General features: G+C 43.9%; 1 protein-coding gene across 3 annotated transcripts; it reads left to right on the plus strand.

Annotated features, from left to right (window-relative positions):
* Positions 1 to 1,186: 1,186 nt before the first annotated feature.
* cramp1 (cramped chromatin regulator homolog 1) lies at positions 1,187 to 21,449 on the plus strand. Of its 3 annotated transcripts, XR_013791465.1 has the most exons (24): positions 2,516 to 2,762; positions 3,144 to 3,517; positions 6,006 to 6,208; positions 6,512 to 6,665; positions 8,278 to 8,361; positions 8,779 to 8,827; positions 9,208 to 9,293; positions 10,368 to 10,491; positions 10,733 to 10,814; positions 10,979 to 11,315; positions 11,622 to 11,885; positions 12,277 to 12,441; positions 12,891 to 13,213; positions 13,511 to 13,688; positions 14,168 to 14,340; positions 14,877 to 14,951; positions 15,576 to 15,657; positions 15,883 to 15,984; positions 16,218 to 16,363; positions 17,071 to 17,245; positions 18,170 to 18,337; positions 18,636 to 18,781; positions 18,905 to 20,223; positions 20,262 to 21,449. XR_013791465.1 is itself a non-coding variant. In XM_079519586.1 (23 exons), the coding sequence occupies exons 2-23, from the start codon at positions 3,145 to 3,147 to the stop codon at positions 19,022 to 19,024; spliced, it is 3,609 nt and encodes a 1,202-aa protein (XP_079375712.1). In that variant the 5' UTR covers positions 1,187 to 1,343; position 3,144; the 3' UTR covers positions 19,025 to 21,449. The 3 variants fall into 3 exon arrangements, 2 of the variants coding, with proteins under 2 accessions (XP_079375712.1, XP_079375711.1); XM_079519586.1 differs by lacking the exon at positions 2,516 to 2,762 and adding an exon at positions 1,187 to 1,343 and having other exon boundaries at positions 18,905 to 21,449; XM_079519585.1 differs by having other exon boundaries at positions 18,905 to 21,449.
* Positions 21,450 to 22,112: the final 663 nt, after the last annotated feature.

Here is a 22,112-nt window from a genome sequence, read left to right on the forward strand (position 1 = left end):
GTACAGGGTTTCACCGTTGGCCAGGCATGGTATAGGGCCCCTTGGTATAGGCCCCCTTGCCCTTCCACAGGCGTTGTGAGGTGTTGAACAGTTGACTTGGGTCAGGGTGGTGCTTGTCCTTGATGATGCGCTGGGCTTTGGCTACGCACCGCTTGTTGTACAATCCTGGGAGCTCGTCTCCCATTATGCACTCCACCAAGCACACTATTTGCTGTAGACTAATCTTTTGTCAGGCCGTGCAGTTCCAATAACAGGATACCTTAAATGGTAAATGGTGCATTTATATAGCGCCTTTGTCCAAGGCTCTTTACATAGATTGTGCATTACATTCACCCATTCTCACACACACATTCATACACTGATGGCGGCGGAAAGCCGGAAACCATGCAAGGCACCAACCAGAACATCAGGTGCAATTAGGGGTTCAGTGTCTTGCTCAAGGACACTTCGACACTGACTCTGGGGGAGCCCGGGTTCGAGCTGGCAACCTTGCGGTTGCCATCCAGATGGTGGCCTTAACCTGAGGATGCAGTGTCTTATTCCAAACTTCTCCCAAACAAGCCACCAAAAAACTGAAACCAACCAAGCAACTTTACAGCAAAAGAAGCCCAAAGTAGCTTTTAATAAGCAGACATGGCAACACTACTTCTTGCTTGCGTGGTGCGCAAGCGCAGCCAACGACCGTTTGATCCCACCTTCCGCGTGACAGTGTGACATGTGACTGGTCAAAAGCCCATGGAAGCTTCAGTCAATCACTTAAATAACACTAGCCTCACTGGAGCGCGCGATCGGATTGGGCTCCGTGAATGTGTGACAATGATGGCCGATCTACAAGCTCACAACGCATCGCATCGCGACGCGTTGTGAGATGGTAGATTGGCTATTTTCGATGCACGACACCGGCGAATGACAGCGTATAAATCTGTCTTGAGAGCTTTACATGTTAAAAATATATATATTTATATTTAAATGATATGAACAAAGTAGACGATATTCTTTCAATTAAATCAACACTTACAATTAAAGAGGAAGAAGAACACAATCTAATTGGTCGTTTGCAATTCCTTCTCTCGCCGACGATTGGACTCCTCCCCTGTCAATCTGCCCTGTGGTTCCACCCCGCGGCGTGTGATCTGACCAGTCGCATGCTTTGTTTTCGAGACGTAGTGGGCGGTGCTGGAGCGCGTGGGCTAAAGAAGTGTGGTGCCGCGGGAGAGAGGAGCTCCCTGTCGTCGCAGCCACCGCCGGGGGTCTGCGAGCCTTAGCCAAAACGAGACATGTCAACTGTTTTAACTCGTGTTTGGACAGGACCATACGACTGATCGAAAAGTCAACTCTCCAAGGTAAAGTGTTGACTCACGTATAGTGACAGATCCACCTCGAAAATAACGGGATTCTGTGCTTGTTTTGATTGGCACAGCGACTAGCTAACCTCGGCTAACAGAGCAGCACTTGTAGTAGCCAGCAGGCAAGCATTCTGGTTGAGATGGGTTTTTGCTTTATAATGCCATTATCATGGATGTAATTGTGCATTGTCTTATTGCAGTTAATTGCAGATTAAGGCTCAGTGGTTATGACCTATTGAATGAACGCTTTTGTTTAGAGGAAATAAAACAAGATAATATGTAAGGATTTGCTGTAAACATGTAGTGAGCTTATTGTACATGTGTTATTACTACAATTTGATTAACCTTAAATTACAATTAACCTTTTACGCTAAGGTTACATATACAGCAATGCATTCCATTATCTATATGCGTGATAAGTGTTGTGTTAGTAGTCAGAGGCTCTGAGAGTAAATGGTGGAAGTTATAACAGGCAAATCAAAGTTAGTCTGTGAGCATCTGGGTGTAAGGATGATGTTTTGGTGAAAAATAGACAGTTAATGCAGGCTGTTGTCCTAAGTGTTAAGAATGAATATGGAGTAGTGAGGATTACGACGCTCGTGTTCTATTTTAGAAAGGTTTATCATGTAATTGTTGTCAATATGAATCTCTATACTTTCTCCCTGTCCCTCACCTGCTCCATAATAGCTTTAGACATCAGTCGCAAACCACCATGTACCAAAAACAAACGGGAAAACAAAGTGTTGTATAATTATGAATGTGTCACGTTTATACTGATGCTGTATAGGTCTACTGTTGTTTTCTAACAACAAATCACTGGTTTCGCACAGAGAACATAGTGGATATAATTAAATCCCCCCCAATTGCTACTGAGGTGTTTGTTCTCCTGAGTATATATAATGGGTGGTGGTATTTATTTGTTTTAGTTGTTACATGTTTTGTTTTGAAGCTCTGCAACTCCATAAGGATTCACACCAAATAAACTTATAATGGCAACTTATTTTTCTGCAGGCGTTGGTGACGTAGTGACAAGTAGGCTATACAGTCCACCAGCACGCTACTTATATGATAGGATTAAAACTTTATTCAGCCCTTTAAAGACATCGGGGCGACTGTTTACGTTGTTTTAATAATCCCACACTGAACCGAGGTTATATTCATGTTCATAAATTCATGCTGAGGTTTTGTTGTAAAGAGACATTGAATGTGTGGTGAATGTTGTTGCTGACAGAGAACAGTTGAACTGCGCACAGTTCAGCTCTCAGTCGAGTGCAGAACGCAGACGACAAGGCAGAAGCGACCAGACCGTTCGTGTTTATATTATGATTAATTGGATCAAATATTGCCAATTAAAACCGTCGGACCCATGGTGAAGAGAAAGAAGGCATCGTCCGCGACCGAGGAAAACGAAAATGGGTAAAATAGTCCCGTAAAGAAACACTTTATTTAGAGGTCGACTTGCGGGGAAGGGTTTCGTTGTCGTTTCTGCAGGGCGCTAAACTGAAAGGCGCTCGCATTTGAATTTGATTTAAATTCAACCCAAATATTTTGAGAAACAACTGAAAGACAACTAGTTCAAATACACGGCCGCCTGTCCGACTGTCTCGATGATTAAAACCGAAATGCAAAACAGTGATATAGCTGTAATATTTGGTGTTGTTTTGTTGGGACAGAGAGGGGATTTGAAACAAACAGCGGCGGCCATGTTGAGAGGGAGAGAACGTCGTCTTTAGAAGTTAATTTTGCACAATGTTCTTCTTTTAATGTGACATATTTTCTTTGAACGGGCTTTGGCAGCATGACACTGGGCTCACGGGAGGGGATCGGTGCCGATGGACGGAAGAATTCAGCCCGAAAGCCTGAAGGTTGTGACGAGGAGGAGAGCGCAGACCAGGGGAACGAGGAGCGCAATACAAAGGGAGACGGAGTGGAAATTCTTAATCCATCACCAGCTCCGGGTTCAGCACCGGTCCTTCCCACCTCAACAACATCCAGCCAGGCCGGACCGGGAGCCAGTCCGAGCCAGCAGCCCCAGACCCAGGCAGAGCCCACTCCTCCCAGTCACGACCAGCATCATTTTCTCCGATCGAGCGTTCGACCTCCGAGCAAGCGGATCCGGAAGGATTCCATCGGCTCAGCCATCAATGGACATGGCGGGGCAAAATCGAAAGGCAAGTAGGAGAGTCTTCATCGGTACCCCCCTCTCTCGTACAATTGTCATTTGTTAAAGTTCAGTGGCCGAACACCTGTTTAGTTAGCCGACATAGTGCTGGCTTGTAATCGAGTTGAGGTACATTTCTCATTTTGGCTACTGACAGATAGCAGGGAGTTATTTTTCTTCTGGATGATGTTATGAGTAGATAACTGCCAATCCATGTTGAAACCCCATCTGACCACTACGTAATGAGACAGGACTCAGAAGTCTACATTGTAGGATGTCAGCAACAGACTGTGTTGGAATTGCTTAGAAATTTGTCACTATGATTTGTAGAATACACTGACCACTTTTTACTGTTGAGGTGACCAAATAGAAATTGTCGCCAAACTTTTGACATGAACCGGGTTCATCATGTGTGTGTATACAGTACAAGTTAGCTTTTTAATCTAACTGAGCTGACAAATTGGACCAGGGAAAATATATACATTTCATACGTAATAGATGCAGGTATGTCAAAAATGTGTTCTTTTAATTGCACGATATTTTACGATTAGAAAAGCTGTTATCAACATTTTGTCACAATGTCTTTTTCCGGATATTTAGTATTGGCAAAAATATAGCCTTGAGTTTGAGTCAGTGCGATGGTACAAATCACTTCAGCCGCTACTGTCAAAAACAAATAACTCATTCTACACATTCTTCACAGCATTACGGCTGAACACACATGAAAATTTGCAGTTTTGTTCAGAATTTGTGCAGAAATAATAGGCAGTTCTTTTAGTATGGCATGTTTTGATTGAAGCTAAGTGGTTTTAGCTTGTGATGATGTTTATGTACTAGTGGCTGATTGCAAATGGAAACTAGAGATCATTTAGAGTTTCTAGACTTGACTGATTTTTAAATATAGAGGGAAAGAACATGAATAGTGAACCAGTTGGTAAACTCGTCAATTTGGGATTGACAAGATTACCAGATCCTACAGTACTGTATATCCAGATTGAAGATCCCATATGAAAACGGACTGGCTTCTAAAACACATCAATGCCTTTTTAAAAGTGGCCTTATAATCACATTGTTTTCCCATTAATGAGCTAAATAAATCCTGTCTTAATCATGAACGGTCCTCCTCTGGGTTTTCATACCATAGTCTTGAATGATTACGATTCAACTAAAGATTCATACAACTGCCCAATGTCATCTAGTTAGAGACCCTGGCAAGTCTACAGCCCAGTAGCTGGAAAAAGCTCACAGTGTCCTTAAATAAACGGGTCTTTTTAGACCTCCCAGTCCTAACCGCTCGTTTCTTTAAGAATGTTGGGGTTTCAGTGTAGATCTGTTATGATTAGCCTGCTTAGTTAGGGGGGGCCTTTAACTCCTTGCAGCCGCACTGGTCTTTCATTTATTGTTCAGGCCAGCAGACTGGCCTGGTGTTTCCCTGGTGCATTACTCAGACACACATTTTCAATGTCCGCTCTGTTTTCACCTGCCTCTTGTTGATCTGCAAAACTTTGTTTTGCTAAAAGTGCTTTATAGCTAAAGTTGAGTTGGCTGAGACTAGATGTAAACATTTGGTGGCAGTAGTGCACTGGTGAGAGAGAAACTGGTTGGTTAATAAAAAAATGCTGAGGCCAAACGGATGCATGTAGACCAAACAATTGTCAAGATTGGGGATGAGGAGTTCAGTCCTACTTGCATCCAGTATAGGGCATCATTTCCACAAAGGCCGTCTGATTGTGTTCATGTCCCCTGGCATTGTGCTGTGTTTGGGTATTCTTGGCCCTCCTGTATGGTATAGAGTAGACCTGGCTGTTTTCCAGCTTCTTTCTCACAGCTTAACCACAGAAGGAGAAACGCTGCATGTTGTGTGCACTGTAATGTATTTTGTGAATTTGAGTCTCTCCCCCAAAACCGGCACAGCAGAGCTCCACTGTCTGTGCTTAGTTTGCATACTGTGTACACTGAAGAAGGCAGTTACCTGCCCAAACATTGGTTTATTTTTCTTAAAATAAAATATTGATAACTTTGGCTACCAGTGTGTGCGGCCACCTTCTTGTTTATTCTACCAAGGGCCAACACCACTATATGGACTTTGGTATGCGTAGCATTCTCGTACACAGTTATACTTTGCGTATAGCCACACAGCATGACATGCAGAAAAGTTTTCCTCCGTTTTCACATTGGAGTTTTAACCTGTGTTTTCCTCTGCCAGGGTTTCCTGTGGTTGATTGGCTTTAGGTTTGCAACTATTGATTATTTTCTTAACGATTATTCTATTGATTACTTTTTGAATAATCAAAACACTTTTTTTGATAACTTTTATACTTTGTTGTACAACAGTGTTGCACAAAAACAGTTACAATAGCCAATCTACAAGCTCACAATGTGTCACATTTGGAAAGAAACTCAATTTGTTTACTATATATTGTTTAAATAATCGATTACCCGTTGTACCCCTAGGTTGATTGACTTGTATGTTGCTTTCTCTTGCTCGTATGCCACAGGGTCCGAGAATGGCTCTTCTTCCCAAGGAGGTGCAGGTCAGTCAGGTTCTGTGACGGGTTCCACCGGGGGCGTGTCCAAGGCTTCCAGGGGCCAAGGCCCCACTGACAAGGAGGAGCATGCTGGGAACCAGAAGAGGGCCCGTCGCCAATGGGAGTCCTGGAGTGCAGAGGATAAAAACAGCTTCTTTGAGGGTCTCTATGAGGTAAAGCAAGCGTCGATATATGATGCAGTGCAGTAGGTGTGTACTACACAAACAAAATGGACCCTTATGGGGTCAGTATAAACTTGCCTTGCCTAAGTGTGAATACTGAGTATTCACACTTAGGCAAGGCAAGTTTATTCGTATAGCACATTTCAACAACAAGGCACTCCGAAGTGCTTTACGTGAAACATTAAGCATTGAGACGCATCATAACGAGCTTGTATCATAACGAGATGCATATATTAGTCGGGTAGAAATTGTGTTTGTTCAGATATCTCACTTCTTACCCTTTCCTGTCTTCAGCATGGGAAAGATTTCGAGGCTATTCAGAACAATATAGCTATGAAGTACAAGAAGAGGGGCAAGCCGGCCAACATGGTAAAGAACAAGGAGCAAGTTCGCCATTTCTACTACCGCACCTGGCACAAAATCTCCAAACACATCGACTTTGCCAACGGTGAGCCTGTGTGATCAGTGATGGAAGAAGTACTCGCATGTTTAACCTAAGTAAAAGTATCAATGCTGCAATGTAGAAATTCTCTGTTACAAGTACAGTATTAAAAATGTACTTAAATATTTTGAAAATAGCAGATCTTTCACGCATTGTGAGCTTGTATATAAATTCTTGGTCAGTAATTCATAAATCCTCAAACCCCTCTATTTGTTGTTTTATGCAGCCGGTGGTGGTGACTTCACTAAATAAGCACATGTTGCTCTCGCCACTATTAACAGTTCTACTGCGTAACCCGCATTCCCCGCTATTTAATCAAATATTCTACACTGCCTAGATTGTTTTATTACCTTTTCAGCATACGCCAAAGTATGTCCGTGAAAAAACGCTAGTAAACACTCCCAGCATTTGTTATTGAGCCGACAAAAAAGCCACTTCCTTGATCCGGGTCACAGACGAAGAGCAAAGCGAGCCAAGATTGTCCAATTTCCCAGAAGCCCTAGCAGCCCAGAGCATGGGTTGATTTCCGGTTTCGTCATCATAACGTGACGGCCTCGTCACCAGTACGCGACAAAGCCGCTGTTTCTTTTTAATTATTAAAATACGGCGAATTAAACACATAAAACAAATAGCGGGTTTAGCGTATTAAGCGTGGTGGAACCCTGGATTAAACAATTAGCCGCCGTCAAACACAATCAGCGCCGGGATTTCTTTCAAAATAGAAGCTTGGGGTGCCGGGCAGATATGGCAGCTTTTACTCTGAAAGCCGGGGGCTTCCGTTCCGTACAAAAACCGGGAGACATATTTTTGCTTGCTTACCTCGCTATCGTTATGATAAAATCGCTGAATAATCCCTCGCGTTTATATTTTGAACGAGAGGCAGGTCAGAAGTCAGAAATGAAGATCTTAGTATATCCATCTGGTCAAAACCACGGAGAGCTCCCTAGATTAGCAGATACGAGGCATTCTTTCTGATCCGTATACAGGGAAGTGAACGACAATGCGCAAGGAGTATGCTGGCCTTGGAGGCCAACTCTAAAAAAAAAAAAAAAGAAGAAAAAAATTCAGAATATTTTCCTGTCGTTTGATATCAATGAAAATGCACCTAGCAACCCGTCGGTTGGATTAGTTATGACGTTCCCACACGTCGTACGGTCTAAATGGGTTAATATTCCGGGCGAGAGGCATGTTGAAGTCAGAAATGAAGACAGAAGTATAGCCATCTGGTCAAAACCATGGAGAGCTCCCTAGAGTACGCGTGGCGATCCTTTCTTTCTGATCGCTAAACAGGGAAGTGAACGGGACCGCGTATGTGCGAAAAGCAAGGAGTATATTGCAGAAGGATAGGCCAACCCAAAAAAAAAAGAGAAAAAAATATTAGTTTTTTCTCGTTTGATATCAATGAAAAAGCGCTAGGACGTGTACACACGTCATCGCAATCAGTTGGTTGGATTAGCTATGACGTTTCCACACGTCGTACAGTCTGAATGTGTTAAGTGCTAGCAGCCAGCCGCTGCTACTACGGTTGTCTTAACAGCGCATACCAAAGTTCTTTTTGCATCACCATCTAGTAATAAGGCAGCGTTGTATGTAACTCTTTGCACTCTTTAAACCTCAGTGTACTCCCGAGTGCTGAAGAAATCCTCTCAGGAGCTGTACGGACTCATCTGCTACGCCGAGCTCCGCAAGAAGGTCGGAGGACGTGAGTAAAGCCCCCACGCATCTGAATGCATGGCTTTCTTCAGAGGCACTGTTGTGTTGACAACGCTCGGGAGAGAAATAAGCCTCCAAAAACAAGCTAATACAAGTCCTACAATATGTCTATATAGTCCTAATAAAAAGTAATAGATTCCTATATAATTGTAATTACTATGTAGGTCTATAATCATTTTTGTTTTGGTTATTTATTATAACACTACACACACATTTACACCCCCCCCCCCCCCCGACTTGGCAACACTGTTCAGTGGTTGTTTGTGTGCAAAGTGTTCAGGGGACACGGGGGAAGTGATTAAATGGGTTATGCGTTGCTCATGGGGGACAGTTGCTCCTGCCGTGCAGGTCGGGCTCCTGAGGGGGGGCGATGTTCTAAAACGGCCTGTGTTCTCTCTCCTGACAGTAATGGATGATAAGAACGTGGCGAAGCTCAACGAGCTCATCCAGCAGGGGTAAGTCAGTCACAAGACAATAATACATCAGACGTGTTGGGTTTCTGAAGGCCGATTCTACAAAATGCTTTCGAAATCGATAGTTCTCACACTTTTCAAGTTTTTCAAAAAATTATCTACAAGATTTACAGCGTGTCACTTCACACCGCGTTGTGAACTTGTAGATTGGCTATTTTCAGTTCCACTTAAAAGTCACATTTGTGGAATTTGGAATTGATTGTTTAAATTGTATTCATGAAATTATTTTTGAAGAATGGTTTGAATTTCTTTTTCACTCGTGACCCACAAAAATTGGTCTGTGACCCACAATTGGGTCCCGACCCACTGTTGGAGGAACCAGTGCTCTAAAGTGTTTTGCTGTGTTTGTGTTTTGGAACCAGGGCTACCACGGTGCGCTCCAAAGGCAGGAACCTACGGATCAAGGCACCCATGTGCCGTGCTCTGAAGAAACTCTGTGATCCTGACGGTTAGTACTGTGCACGCACTCACATTAACACACACTCACACTAACGCACATACACACACACACAAAGTAAACATCCGGGTGTTTGAGAATTGCGATGCTTCCAATCAAGAAGGTGAGGAGCAGGGATTGTGGAGGTGGGGTTTCTGGTGGCAAACATGGCAGCATGTTGGCAGGGAGAGGCTGTGTTGCCATGGTAACTGGCCTGAGGAGGAGGTGATGATGATGTTTACGGCAGTTCTATCCGTCTACACACCTTCTGTTTCCCAAACAGAAGGTGTGTAGACGGATAGAGCTCATGAGTTAAAAACAATTTAATGTTCAAAATAATTTCATAGATACCTTACATTTAAAAAACAAATCTAAGAAATTCCAAAATATATTAACTTTTAAGAATTACTGAAAAGAGCAGGTCCGATGATAGGATTCTTGGGTAGGGGGACAAGATTTTTGAAATTGGGGCCCACCCTCCTAGCGAGGGGGCTAGGATTTAAATGCAAAAGTAGCAGATCTACAAGCTCAAAAGTTTCTAGCTTCTACTCTCTGCTACTTCTTTTTTTCTTTACATTTTTATCCCATGATTTTGCAACCCTGCTACTTTTGATGCTTTTTGTGATGCTGTAGTTAGTGTAGTATGATCAAGTAGGGCGTTCATTTACGGGGGGAAAAAATGAATATACACAAATACGACCTGATCATTTGCTAATCGTTTCTGACCAACAGCAACGATTAGCAAATGATCAGGTTGTATTTGTGTATCCAGACTGGCATTGCTGTGGTGACGATGCTTGGCTATAATATAATGCTGTCTTATAAGGTCATAAAATTATTTATTTTTTAATTGCAATTCAAACCACCTATGAATGTAGTTCGAATTGAATTCAAAATGTTTTTTGCTGTTCAAACTATATTTAAGAAATCTGATTCCAGTATGCCCTCAAAACAATCTTGGATCTGTTGAAACAACCATGGCACTTGACACTCAAGAGTCAATCAACAGAGTGTAATCATGAATTGCTTTTCTCCAGAGTGGAAGCATGTGACTGTGTCTCAACTCTGTGTTTTCTTCCCCCACAGGAGTGAGTGATGAGGAGGACCAGAAACCTGTGCGTCTCCCTCTGAAGGTGGCTGTGGAGCTCCAGCCACGCAGTAACCACTCCTGGGCCCGTGTTCAGAGTCTGGCCCACAACCCTCGCCTCAGGTAACACCTGCCAGTTGGCAACATGTCTCACACCACAAGCCACTTGAGCCTTAAAAAGCCCGTAAATAGGAAATGCCCCCGTTTCGAGCGTTTCCTTCTGAGAGCAGTTTTTCTGGGCGGGGCTAAACACCTCACTTGATGAGAGGCTCAGGTGAGTTTCAGCGATAGTCATCGCCATCTTTTGGCTAAAATAATGATTTCACTGCCTTCAAAATAAACTGCTGTGGTCTCGTCAACACAGGATGATGGTGGAGCTCCACAGAAAAGTGTCCAGCCTCATTGAGTACCTGAAACAGAAGTGGGCTTTCCATGATGAGCGCATTGTATCCTTTTTCATGAGCAAGTCGTGCGTGTTTAAAGTCTTCAAAAATAACGCTGAGCCCCAGCGGCATGTCTGTGGGTGACCGAGTGGTGCGTTGAATGGCCACATGGTTGCGCACCTGTCACAATGATTAACGTTAACACCTTGACACCGAGGCCTCCCCAGATGAAGAGTCTGCAGGAGAGAGAGGCTCTGGAGGTGTCCGGCAGCGTGGCCTCCTCTCCCGTCAAAGTCCTCCAGCAGCAGCAGCAGGAGGAGGAGCTCGTCCTCTATCCGTCGGAGAGCAGCACCATGACCACGCTGCCCGGCGTGGCGCGTGTGGTCCACTCCAAGGCCTCCTGCACTGTGCACTGGCAGGAGAGCGGCAAGAGCCGACCCGGCTCCAAGGAGCTGCCCGCCGGCGCCCACCAGATCCTGGGGATCCATCAGCATGCTGCTACTCCTCCTCCTCTGCCGCACCGGGCCGGGGCCAAATCCGGACGCGGCGGCAGCAACAGCTTGGGTAGGCCTGTTACAATTATTAACATAATCGCCTAATCGCAATTATTTGAGGTAATCGCAATATTTTTTTTGCATAGTCGTCATACTCATCATCGTTTCCATAAAAGTGTCATTTTCCCCAAAAAATGCAGAAATGGTGGATCAACAGGCTTACAGCACGTCAATTTGTGAACGTTGCGAGCTTGTATATCTGCTATTTTCTTTTTTTCTTTTCAGCATCAAATTATTAAATATGTCAGAAGTGTTGCCCCAAAAAAACGTATTATTTATGTTATAAATCGTTAATCGCTAATTATTTGTGTGACAGGCCTCGCCTCGGGTGAGGCCCGTCGAGCCGAGCCCCTCCTCCTCCTGGCCTCCTGTGACCCTGCGCCGGACGAGGAGCAGCAGAACCTTGTGCTTCCCTCCGTTGTGCAGCTGAGCCTGGCCTCCACGGCGGAGGGTCTGCAGCTCCGGCTGGCCTCCACGGCGGAGGGTCTGCAGCTCCGGCTGGCCTCCACGGCGGAGGGCAGTGGCGGGATGGGCACGCCGGAAGGCCTGAAGGCATGCAGCGGAGCAGAGGCTGGCACTGGTAGGCCTGTGGCTGTGGCAATTATTAACATAATCGCCAGTAAGCGCAATTATTTGAGATCGTCAGAATTGTTTTCCATGTTGGGAAAATGTTCATATATTTTCAAACAAGAAAAAAAAAGCCGATCTACTGTACAAGTTCACAACCGACGTTTTTGTGAGCTTGTGGAATGTGGATTGGCTATTTCCACTTTTTTTCTTTTATAAATTATGTCATTAAATATGTCAGTCATTTCTTTGTATATTTAGGTTCTGCCCTGTCCAACTTCAAAGCCTAAAAAAAGCCAATTTTAATATTGTATTCATATAATGTTTACAATGAAATCGTCCAATGGCGATTTTATTTGCATGACAATTAATCATCTTGTTAAAATGTCATAATGGTCTTCAAGGCGGCGGCGGTACGGCGCCAGAGCAGGGCTCGTCGTCTGATCAGTGCAGAGAGGAATTCACCGCCGGCATCGTCTCCACCTCCTCGCCAGAGGTCAACTGCTCTCCTCCTCCTCCTCTTCCTCCAGGGAGCGGCTCAGAGGAGGCCACTCCGCAGCAGAGCGGCGGTAGGATTGAATTATATGGGCATTTTACATCATATCTTTTAACACGATGTTAAAATATCTGCCCGACAGTGACTGTTATGTCTGTCGGGAAGAAACCGCCCAACTTCAAAATGTAAACTTTTCAGGAAATGAAAATATACAATTTTCAGGAAATGAAGAAAACCTATTTCTAAAACAAAGCCTCATCAAAGTTGGTATTTTGACTTTATATATTTTCAATTACTTGCATGAGATAGGGTGGAGTTAGCTGCTTTGGCAGACAGTTTGAGGGTCCAATGGAGCTAATACGTTTTCTACAAAGTGCCTTTTACTACTTTTCATTGGTTCATGATTTTTGTTGGGTGGTTTCCTCCTGACAGCAAGGAATTATACAATACCCAAAACAACAATTAAATCACCAATTACGTATTTAGTATGACAATTCAATCGTCATGATGGTGACTTGACAGCCCTAGGCGGTGGCAACGGCGCCCGCTCAGCCGAGCAGCAGATCCGGGAGGAGGGCTGGAGTGCATCGCAGGGCTCGGACGTCACCCTGGCCGAGCTCTACCTGATGCTGGGCAAACCCAGCAAGCTGCAGCTGGAGTATGAGTGGCAGACCCCTGCCGTAGCCCCTCCTCCGCCGTCCCCGTCACCTCTCCCCTCCCAGGAGAACGGACAGCAGCCACGGCCCCCCGCCTCCTCCAGCGCCACCACACACCCCCACCATCACCACCGCGTCCTACGCTGCCTGCTGAGGCTGGTGTCCACTGAAGTCAACCCCAAACCCCTGGTATGGACAAACTCTCTCTCTCACTCACACCGCATGCCACTCTTGAACCCATTAAAACCAGGAAAGCACCTGTCATTTTAGATTTTTAGCTCTATATGTGTATAGCAACATACGTTTTTCAGAAACCTCTTATTTAGAACAGTGGTTTAGAATAATGGTCCTCAAAATAGCAGATCTACATGCTCACAGACAGAGCTTCACTTGGTACTGCGCTTCGAGCTTGTACATCTGCTATTTTTGAACGTTGTTGAAAAAACGTGAAAGTGACATTTTCCGTCTTGTCTTTTTTTTCCCCAGGTTCCGGAGTTGTGCTCCACAGCCACGTCACCACTGAAACCCACCCAGGAGGAACAGTCCCAGGCCCTCACCCCTCCAGGGAAGGGACCCACTCCGGGGGTCCGCAGTCCCAGCTGTGGCCGACAGCAGGCCTCTGCCCGCGGCACCAAGGTGCTCCTCCCAGGAGCAGCAGCTTCAGGTAACGTTTCTTTTCACTCTCACACACACACTGCCTCTAAAACGGTGGTTCTCAAAGTTTAAGGCTGCAACCTCGCGGCCAAATATAAATTATTTCAATTTATGGGGTCCTTGACATGGCAGTAAGAAGTGAGAACGGCTGCTCTAAAATGTGTATGTCTCTAGATTTGAAATTAGCAACCCGAATCCAGTTGTCTGTGAAAGTCTAGTTACTTCTACTACTAAAGAATATCGTCTGTCGGGTGTAAACCTCATCCATGTCCAAAACTCGTACTTTTGTTTATTCAAAAGTAGAAAATCCATAACCTCAAAACGCACTGCAGAATCTTTTTGTGTGATCAATTAGTGTTAATTTGCGAGACAAGAAAAGCCACAAAAAGTTAGAATATGGAGATAGGAGGTTTCTGGCCCGACAGCGAGGATATAATAATTTCAGCGCGGTGTATATTTGTGACACTTGTGTCCCGTCTCTACCCCTAGGTGGCCGCAACCTGCCCCGCGCCCTGCTGGGCTCCGTGCCAGCTGGGGACACAGAGGGCGGGGTGTTCGCCATCCCCACCACGCTGCCTCCCAACAGCTCTCGTCACTCCAGGATGTTTTCCCCAAACAAAGAGGCCGAGCTGGCCTTCAAACAGCAGCTCGACTCCATCAGTGTAAGCCAGTGGTTCCCAAAATGGGGGTGCCCCCCACCCTAGTATAAGTGTATGCAGGGTATCTGCACATTTCTAAAGTTACAATTGAAGTACTTTTAAGACATTATTATACCAAATTGCCAAATATTACCCCAAACAAACGGTAAGAAAGAGGCAAGCATTGTGAAAATAGCCGATCTACCAGCACACACCGCCTCGTAGTGCGCACGCACTGCGAGGCGTGCTTGTAGTTCGGCTATTTTCACAATATTTATCTGTAAAACCGAGTCAAACTATAATGTAATAATGCCTACAATTCCAAGTGCTTGTCAGGGAGTGGGTCCCCAGTTCAAATGTGATTATTTTGGGATGAAAGGTTTGTGAACACTTGGTGCACGTAAGCGTGCAGTGCACTCTTGTGTTTGTCCTGCTAGCGTCACATGTGGTCCTCGACTTCACTCGGGGCTCTTGATTCCATCACAAGCTTTTGATTACCGGTATTAAATACAGTGAAGGTTTACATTTTGTCTTCTTGTTCTTTGTAATTTTCTCTTTAGATGCAGTCAGATCTTTTCCTTTCCAAACAGAGAAAGTCCCGGAGCAGACAACTACGGAAGCCACTTGTAGTTCAGGTAAGACAGGAGCTCGCTGAACCCATGAAACCATCAGGTATCAGGTGATAACATGATCGTCAGTTCTTCATTATTCTTCATTAGATAAAAGTTTTGCGAGTGAAAACGGTTGACTGTTCTCTCCTACGCACATGTCCTTGTAAATAGATGTGCAAAAGCACCTTTATTTACTATAAATAAATTATTACCACGAACTAAAGGATGCTGTGCGTTCTGCAGTGTTTTTGTTGCAATGACATCAAGCCGTGTTCAGTTTCAGGGAAATTGGTGTTCTAAAATGACGTGGTCCTTGACTTGTCCTTGATAGCACATCACAGTGCGATGTGTTGTCTAAACTAGGCCTATTTTAGTTTATTTGTTATTTTAAGTTTAAGAGTACTTGATGTGATCAAGGTTCATAAAACCTGGTTTGGCTGTATGGTGACAAACATCATAATTCTACATATCGTGCTAATTGTTTATTGAGTGCAGCACTAGCGCAGATTATGCCTAACGGGTATTTATTTTTCAGGCATGAGATTTTATTTAGCTTTTAAGTGTTAACTTACAGTTGTTGTAGCCGGTGTTGTGGAACAATGGAGATGTGCTTCTTCTTGTTTCCAAACTTCTTATTGTTCTCTCCAGCGCACGCTGGTCCCCCGCACCACAGGGGACACCCCTCAGCACGTCTGCTCCTTCTCCATCCTCTCCAACTCCTCTGCAACAGGTAACACATAAAAAAGATACCGTATTCAACATTTATCATGGCTAGTTTGTACCCCTCTATAGGCAATAACAATAATTAATCATTTTAACTTTTAACAAGCTTTAGTGGCCCTGAGGGGAACCACTGATATAATGCATAGATTGAATAAGCCTGCTTGTTTGTGTATGTATTGTGAATCCCCCCTCTCCAGGAAGAACTTCACTAAGCTCTCTCTCTCTCTCTCAGGAACGGGCTCCTTCCGGCCCATCCAGACCCGGCTGACCCCCTCCTCTCGGCCCGTGCTTTCCAAAACCTCCCCGGGCTCTACAACCACCAGCCATCTCTCCAGTACATATACAGTTATCTTTTTCTAACAATGTTTAAACTCATTTCCCTAAGGTTTTAAAGAAAAAATACCAAGAAATTTATTTTTAAATATCAATGTTATATTAAACATTAAATATAATTTAATTTATTTGGGGGCCCACAATATCCTCACATGCCCACCGCAGGTTGAGAATGGCTGAATTACAGTACCAAGGAACCATGTTTTTTGTTTTGTTTTTTTCCTACCATTTCAGGTGCCATCGACCTGGCAGCCAAGTCTGCGGGCATCATCCCTGGTAGTCCCCGTCAGGAGCTGGGAGGAGGCTCCACTCTGCTGGAGCCTGCGCCACCCGTCCACACCCAACCACACCCACCACTCCTCCAGCACGGTGCACCTGAGGTCAGAACACACACACGTCGTCGCTCTTATCTCCATGTTCTAACCTTTTGTGTTTTTCAAAGATTTTCGTAAATGAACGCCCTACTGGCCTACTTGATCATACTACAGCGATTGATTGATTGAAAATTGTATTCACAGTATGTAGAATGGGTACATCAAACGAAAGTCAATACAAAAACCGCAAAAGACCGCTACGAGGATGAGACCAGAAAGGTACTAAGACTTGTTTACATCAGGGTCGCAGCGTCGCACAAGAGCATCAAAAGTAGCAGATCCCAAGCTCAAAGCGCAGCGCAAACGCAAAGCAACACGTTTTGAGCTTATAGATCTGCTACATTTGCTATTTATTTTATTTGAATCCTGAAAAGTAACAGTTGTGGACATTTGGTTTCCACCAGACAATATGACACCTTCGACAAACACAGCAGTAGTTCTACACAGAGCCTACTGTGCAGGAAGTGATAACGATATGCAACAGCTGCCACTAATATTCCCTGTGGATTGGGGGGGTGTCATGATTTGGAAACTGCACTGATTACCCACCAAAATCAGACATGAGATTTTATACATACATTTTTATATACAGCTGAAAGTGAGCTTCCTGCTGTACCTCTGTGAATGTGTGTAACTGTAAGAAATTGAATCGGGCTGGTACTGAAATTCTACAACGATACAAATGATAACGTTCAACCTGATGTCTTTCCCAGAACGGGTCGTCTCCTCCACCTAGCCCTGGCGAGTCCCTGCTCTCTCCACCCAGCGTAGCGTCTCTCCTGGACATCTCTCTGCCCGGTCCCCCCGAAGAGGCACTGGTCAATGGAGAACCCCAAACACACATCAGTGACTCCATCATTGAGCTGGCTATCAACTCTGCCCACTATGGTATGTGTGTGGCCTATATTCAGTGGTGGAAAAAGTACTCACATTTTTACTTAAGTAAAAGTATCAATACTGCAATGTAGGAATACGCTGTTGCAAGCAAAAGTCAGGAATTCCAAATTGACTTGAGTAAACCTACAAAAGTATTGGTAATATATTGTGCTTTAAGTACCAAAAGTAGAAGCATAGATTTGAGTTAAAATAAAAAAAATAGCAGATCTAAAAGCTTGTATATAGCTTTTGGTCTGAAGAACTCAAGTCCTCACTTGCTGCATGGGACTCTCTCTGACTACAGCACTACAGAGGAGACAATAGAAGACAAACAGGACAGGTGTTTGGTTTTTTTAGTTGCAGCTCAACGCAAGCAAACCTTAAACTCACCTGCTATAAAGTAGCACCTGATCCATTTCTCATGCTGATATTCAACATGACACCGGAATGAAGCAGAGCGGAAAATATTTAACTTGGCAAATTGCACAAATATTTCAAATGTCTTAAAAGGGAATGTACACAAACAAGCACTGAGTAAGACTCAATCTGATCTTGGCAGGCTTAGCTCTATTGGATGCAAGGCTCAAGGGCTTCTTACATAAAAATAAAAAAAAGTTGGCTGGAAATATTTCAGTACTAGGCTAGCGCTTGCGAAATAACCTGTTTGAGTTTGAGAACCACTTATTTAGACACAATCAAAGTGGGTTTGGGTGACCCAAAGGGGTCCTTGAGGGGGTTCCAGGGGGCATCCAGCTAAAGGATGAATGGTTAGGAACCAATTGGACCCCTACAGGTATGCAACTCCCAAGACTGTTTAAATGGAACCATCCCATTTGTACACTGTCAGAGTTAAATATGGGAGTCTGTGGTCTAATGCATACTAAGCCAGAACCACTGGTCTTTAACGCCTGCATATTTCACCGTGTTCCATTGCAGGTGAGGAGTCGTCTCTGTCTCCAGCCAAGCTGAGCAACAATGACGGCTCCAAACTGTTGGTGTCCTCTCCTCCAGTCAGCCCCACGCGGGGATGGATCCCCTCGCCCAGCCACGACCCTCAGTGGTACCCCAACGACTCGTCTGACTCCTCTCTGGGATGCCTTCTCTGTGAGTCTGTTCGTCTCTTAAACACACACACATTTGATTTAACCCGTTTAGGACCTGAGGCCTGATTCTACAAAGGCCTTAACACTTTTTCCATGCCAAGGACCCCCCAAAATGATATGTATTTGGCCACTGGGCCAGAATTATTCAACATTTTTTTAACACGTTTGAACACGATATACAAGCTCGGTGAGCTTGTATATCTGCAGAAAATGACAATTTCTGAATCACAGGTTGGTGCTCTGGTTTGCAGTTCATTTTTATTCATGCGTATTATATGGTGCGTTTGTCCTCCTTCCAGCCAGCCTGGTGTCTCCAGATAAGGGCAAGCGGTCCTCCCTCACCCCCACTGGTCCCTCCAGTGGCACAGCCCTGCTGGGCCCCAGCCTCCTGGACTGCAACTCCCATGATTCCTTTCAGTCCCGCGGCCTTCCAGATGTAGCAGAAGTAAGGGACACCCTTTTTATTTTTTTCAATGTAGGAAAAGCAAATTGATTTTACTCGAGTCGTGACCCATAAAAAGTCATCCAAAGGAGTAATACCTTGTCGTCTGGTCGCCTTTGCCCACAGATGGATACTCAGCTGGCCTGTATGATGAGCGAGAGCAGCGTTGACTACATTGCACGCTTCAATGACCTGGCGCAGGAGCTGGCAGTGACGGAGCCCTCCACCCCCCCCTCCCTGAGGTAGAGAACCCACCACAGCCGCCTGGATGCAGCGCACACAACTGGCAGCTGCCATTTGATGTTCCAATCCACCGCCAACCGCCATGAGAAGCCTCGCCGTATCTCTGGACTATTGCCAAGCTGCCGCACCCTCCCCTTTAGTTTCTCCTGCCTTTTGGAAGGCGCAAGGTTGTGACAAAAAGTGAAGCCATCCCCCCTGACCCGTTTGTTAAAAGTGCAATAATATAACGGTGAACTCTGACCATGGTGTAGATAGAAGAAACACAACGTTGTTCAAAGTAAACAACAACCTTTGTCGGTTTCATTGATTTTTTTTATTTTTCCCTGTGAAATCCTCTTCAACTAAACACTTTAGGAAATAAATACCGTTTACAAAACACAACCTCATGTACAGAAAGAAACCTATGCCATATCTAAAAGGAAATGTCTGGTCCTGTCCCTGCTTGATCTTCTGTCTTTGTGCTTTTGTCCTCCGTTTTTAGGGCATCAGCGAAAGTGTGCAGTTTAGACCATGAACCATAGTGTTCCTGTTCTGGTCATGTTATAAATGGTGAACATCCAGCAAAAAATAGATCTACAAGCTCACAGTGCAACATGTGAGCTTGTAGGTAGCTTTTTCACTATTTTATAGGGTTTAAGTGGTTAAAGAAAACTACCCCACATGCCTGTGCGCTCGAAGGCATTAGTGAGAATGCACCATGTATTTCTTACTAGACAGTCAAATGAATAAGCCATAGGACAAGGGGAGTGAAGGTGACCCTTGTTACCATAAGTCTTCATATTGGAGTGGAGCGTCTTACAAAATCTAAAGTTTATTCTAGTGTTTGTGATCCGGTCGAGTTCATAACCCATTAAAACCCAAGGCCGATTCTACAAACTTCTAATTTAAATCAACAGTTTTCTGAAAAACGTATGTTGCTATATCAGTGGTGCTTAAACCTTTTCATGGCAAGGAGCCAAGAGTGAGTTGCAAGGACCATTGTTCTCAGCCCTATCACAAAAAAGCACCATTTCATTACTTAACTTGAATGTGGCTGTGGAGTCTCATACCTTCTATCGTATTGCATCATTTTTCAGCCTAACGTTGATAGGCACAATAGCAGTAATACCAGGGGGTTATTTTTCTGAATTTCTTTTTAGATAGTGTGTTTTCAGCAGTCACTGAAGAGATAAGGTATGTGGCTCCTGCTAGCTCATTGGCAGGTGTTTTCTCTTACAAGCCATTTGTTGGAAACCTGTAGGAAAATACAAAATGTCATTGTATTCCAGAAAATGACAATATATACACAAACACTAAGACCATGTTAAAACACTCAAACTATATCAAATGATCCCTAATTAGAGCCTCATTAGTTGTGCACAATAGTGTCTGCAGGTTGGCACAAATGTTGCTAAGTTTAACAGGAAGCTATTGCTAATTTCTCAGACACAAACTTTGTATTTACAGAAAGCTTGCCAAGTGATCCTGGGCCATTGCTTTAACGTGTGCTTTGGGTTTTGAGTTTGGCGTCTTAAGTGAGGCGTGAGGACAATGACATGTACTTTAACATAACCAGTACAGTGGACTCCATTTCCCCTTACATTTGCACCTTGACATATCGTATATATACACGCACAACAAGGTGTTCCAAGTATGCAGATTTTCTCTGGACGATTTCAATTTACCAGCATTGCAAATGGCAGTATTCTAAGCAACATCTCATCTCAGCATAATGTATGTAAACGTCCTCTCAGACTGAGTGCGTATTTCTTTCTAGGGAGGGGATTGTCTTAACCCATTAGGACCTGAGGCCGTTTCTAAAAGTACATTCTAAATCAGTAGTTCTCAGAACAGATTTTTCAAAAATAGCAGGTACAAGATCGCAGCATGGCACGGAGTGACGGCTATGAGCTCGTATGTCTATTTTTGTATAGCCGACGCAAAGAAAACTAAAATGACAGATGCTTTCCCGATTTTAATGGGTTAACATGCCACAAACGGGATTTCACAAAAAACATGTCACCTTCAAGCTCTGTGGTGCTTTTCAAAGATTTAATACTACTCACTTTTTACATTACACAGCCACGTGAAGTGACTGCATAATGTAGAATCTAGTGATATATTCTGTGGATGAAGAAAACATTGTATTTCTCACATTAGAAAAAGCAATGGGATTCGTGCTTCTAATTCATTCATGTATTATAGCAGGTTCTGTCTTACAATGGTTTTTAGTTTCTGCTGAAGAGTTTATTTGTGCAGTTACAATACCAGTATTGGCTGTGCTTTTTCTTTTACAATGTGAATTCTTATTTGGACTATTTATTGATAACATTTGCAAAATGGTGTTTAAGTTAATATTAAGATGACATCTAAAAAACAAAAACCTGATGTGTAAAGTTGTTTGTAAGCTGTGTTTTTATTCTGTGTATAAAGAAAGTTATGGATACTAGTAGTGACTGTCCTGACTGATGATCATGATCACACCACCCAGCTAAACTGAAATCATACAATCCCCATAAAGTGGGCTTCTGGGGACCCCTAGGGGTGCCTGCGGGGGTTCCAGTGAGTCCAACTAAATGAACTAATATAGCATCAATCAGAACTGCTTTAACCATATTTTATACTAGCCTATTCAAAATGTTACCTTTTTTTAATGTTTAAACATTTTGGAATATTTGTGAAACTGAAGCAATCGTATGGTGGTCCTTGGCACCAACTATAAAGACCATTTAGTATAGGGTGTGCCGAAATGACTAACCAATACTCTGCCTCTAGGACATTGTTACACTTCCAACAGTTTCAGAGTACTGTGTTATTTGACCTTTTCCAAGAATTGTTGTGAAAGTTCCAGCACTTACTGCAAGTACAAAGTCGCTCATGAGCCAACGATGATAAATGCTACATGATAAATGCTACAACATTCGTAAGCCAACTTGATTCCACAACAGGTGGTGCTCTCATTTATCAAAGAGTAGTGTGCCATCTCGTTTCCAGGTAGGCTAAATCTACAACTATTATAGTAAGACAATTTTGTTTGTGATAAAACTAGCAAATATTGCAAAACAAATTGGCTGTGACACTTTATTTTAACCGCTTGAACCCTAGCGCCCAC

This window comes from Electrona antarctica (assembly GCF_951216825.1).
Source record: "Electrona antarctica genome assembly, chromosome: 14".
In the NCBI taxonomy this organism is placed as follows: domain Eukaryota; kingdom Metazoa; phylum Chordata; class Actinopteri; order Myctophiformes; family Myctophidae; genus Electrona; species Electrona antarctica.

What these genes read in the sequence shown, in the direction of transcription:
- cramp1 (XM_079519585.1), top strand. Translation starts at nt 2,713, where the DNA reads ATGGTGAAGAGAAAGAAGGCATCGTCCGCGACCGAGGAAAACGAAAAT. An exon ending in ACCGAGGAAAACGAAAATGG is followed by an intron (nt 2,763 to 3,143) that starts GTAAAATAGTCC and finishes GGGCTTTGGCAG; the next exon opens with CATGACACTGGGCTCACGGG. An exon ending in GCCCACAACCCTCGCCTCAG is followed by an intron (nt 10,492 to 10,732) that starts GTAACACCTGCC and finishes TCGTCAACACAG; the next exon opens with GATGATGGTGGAGCTCCACA.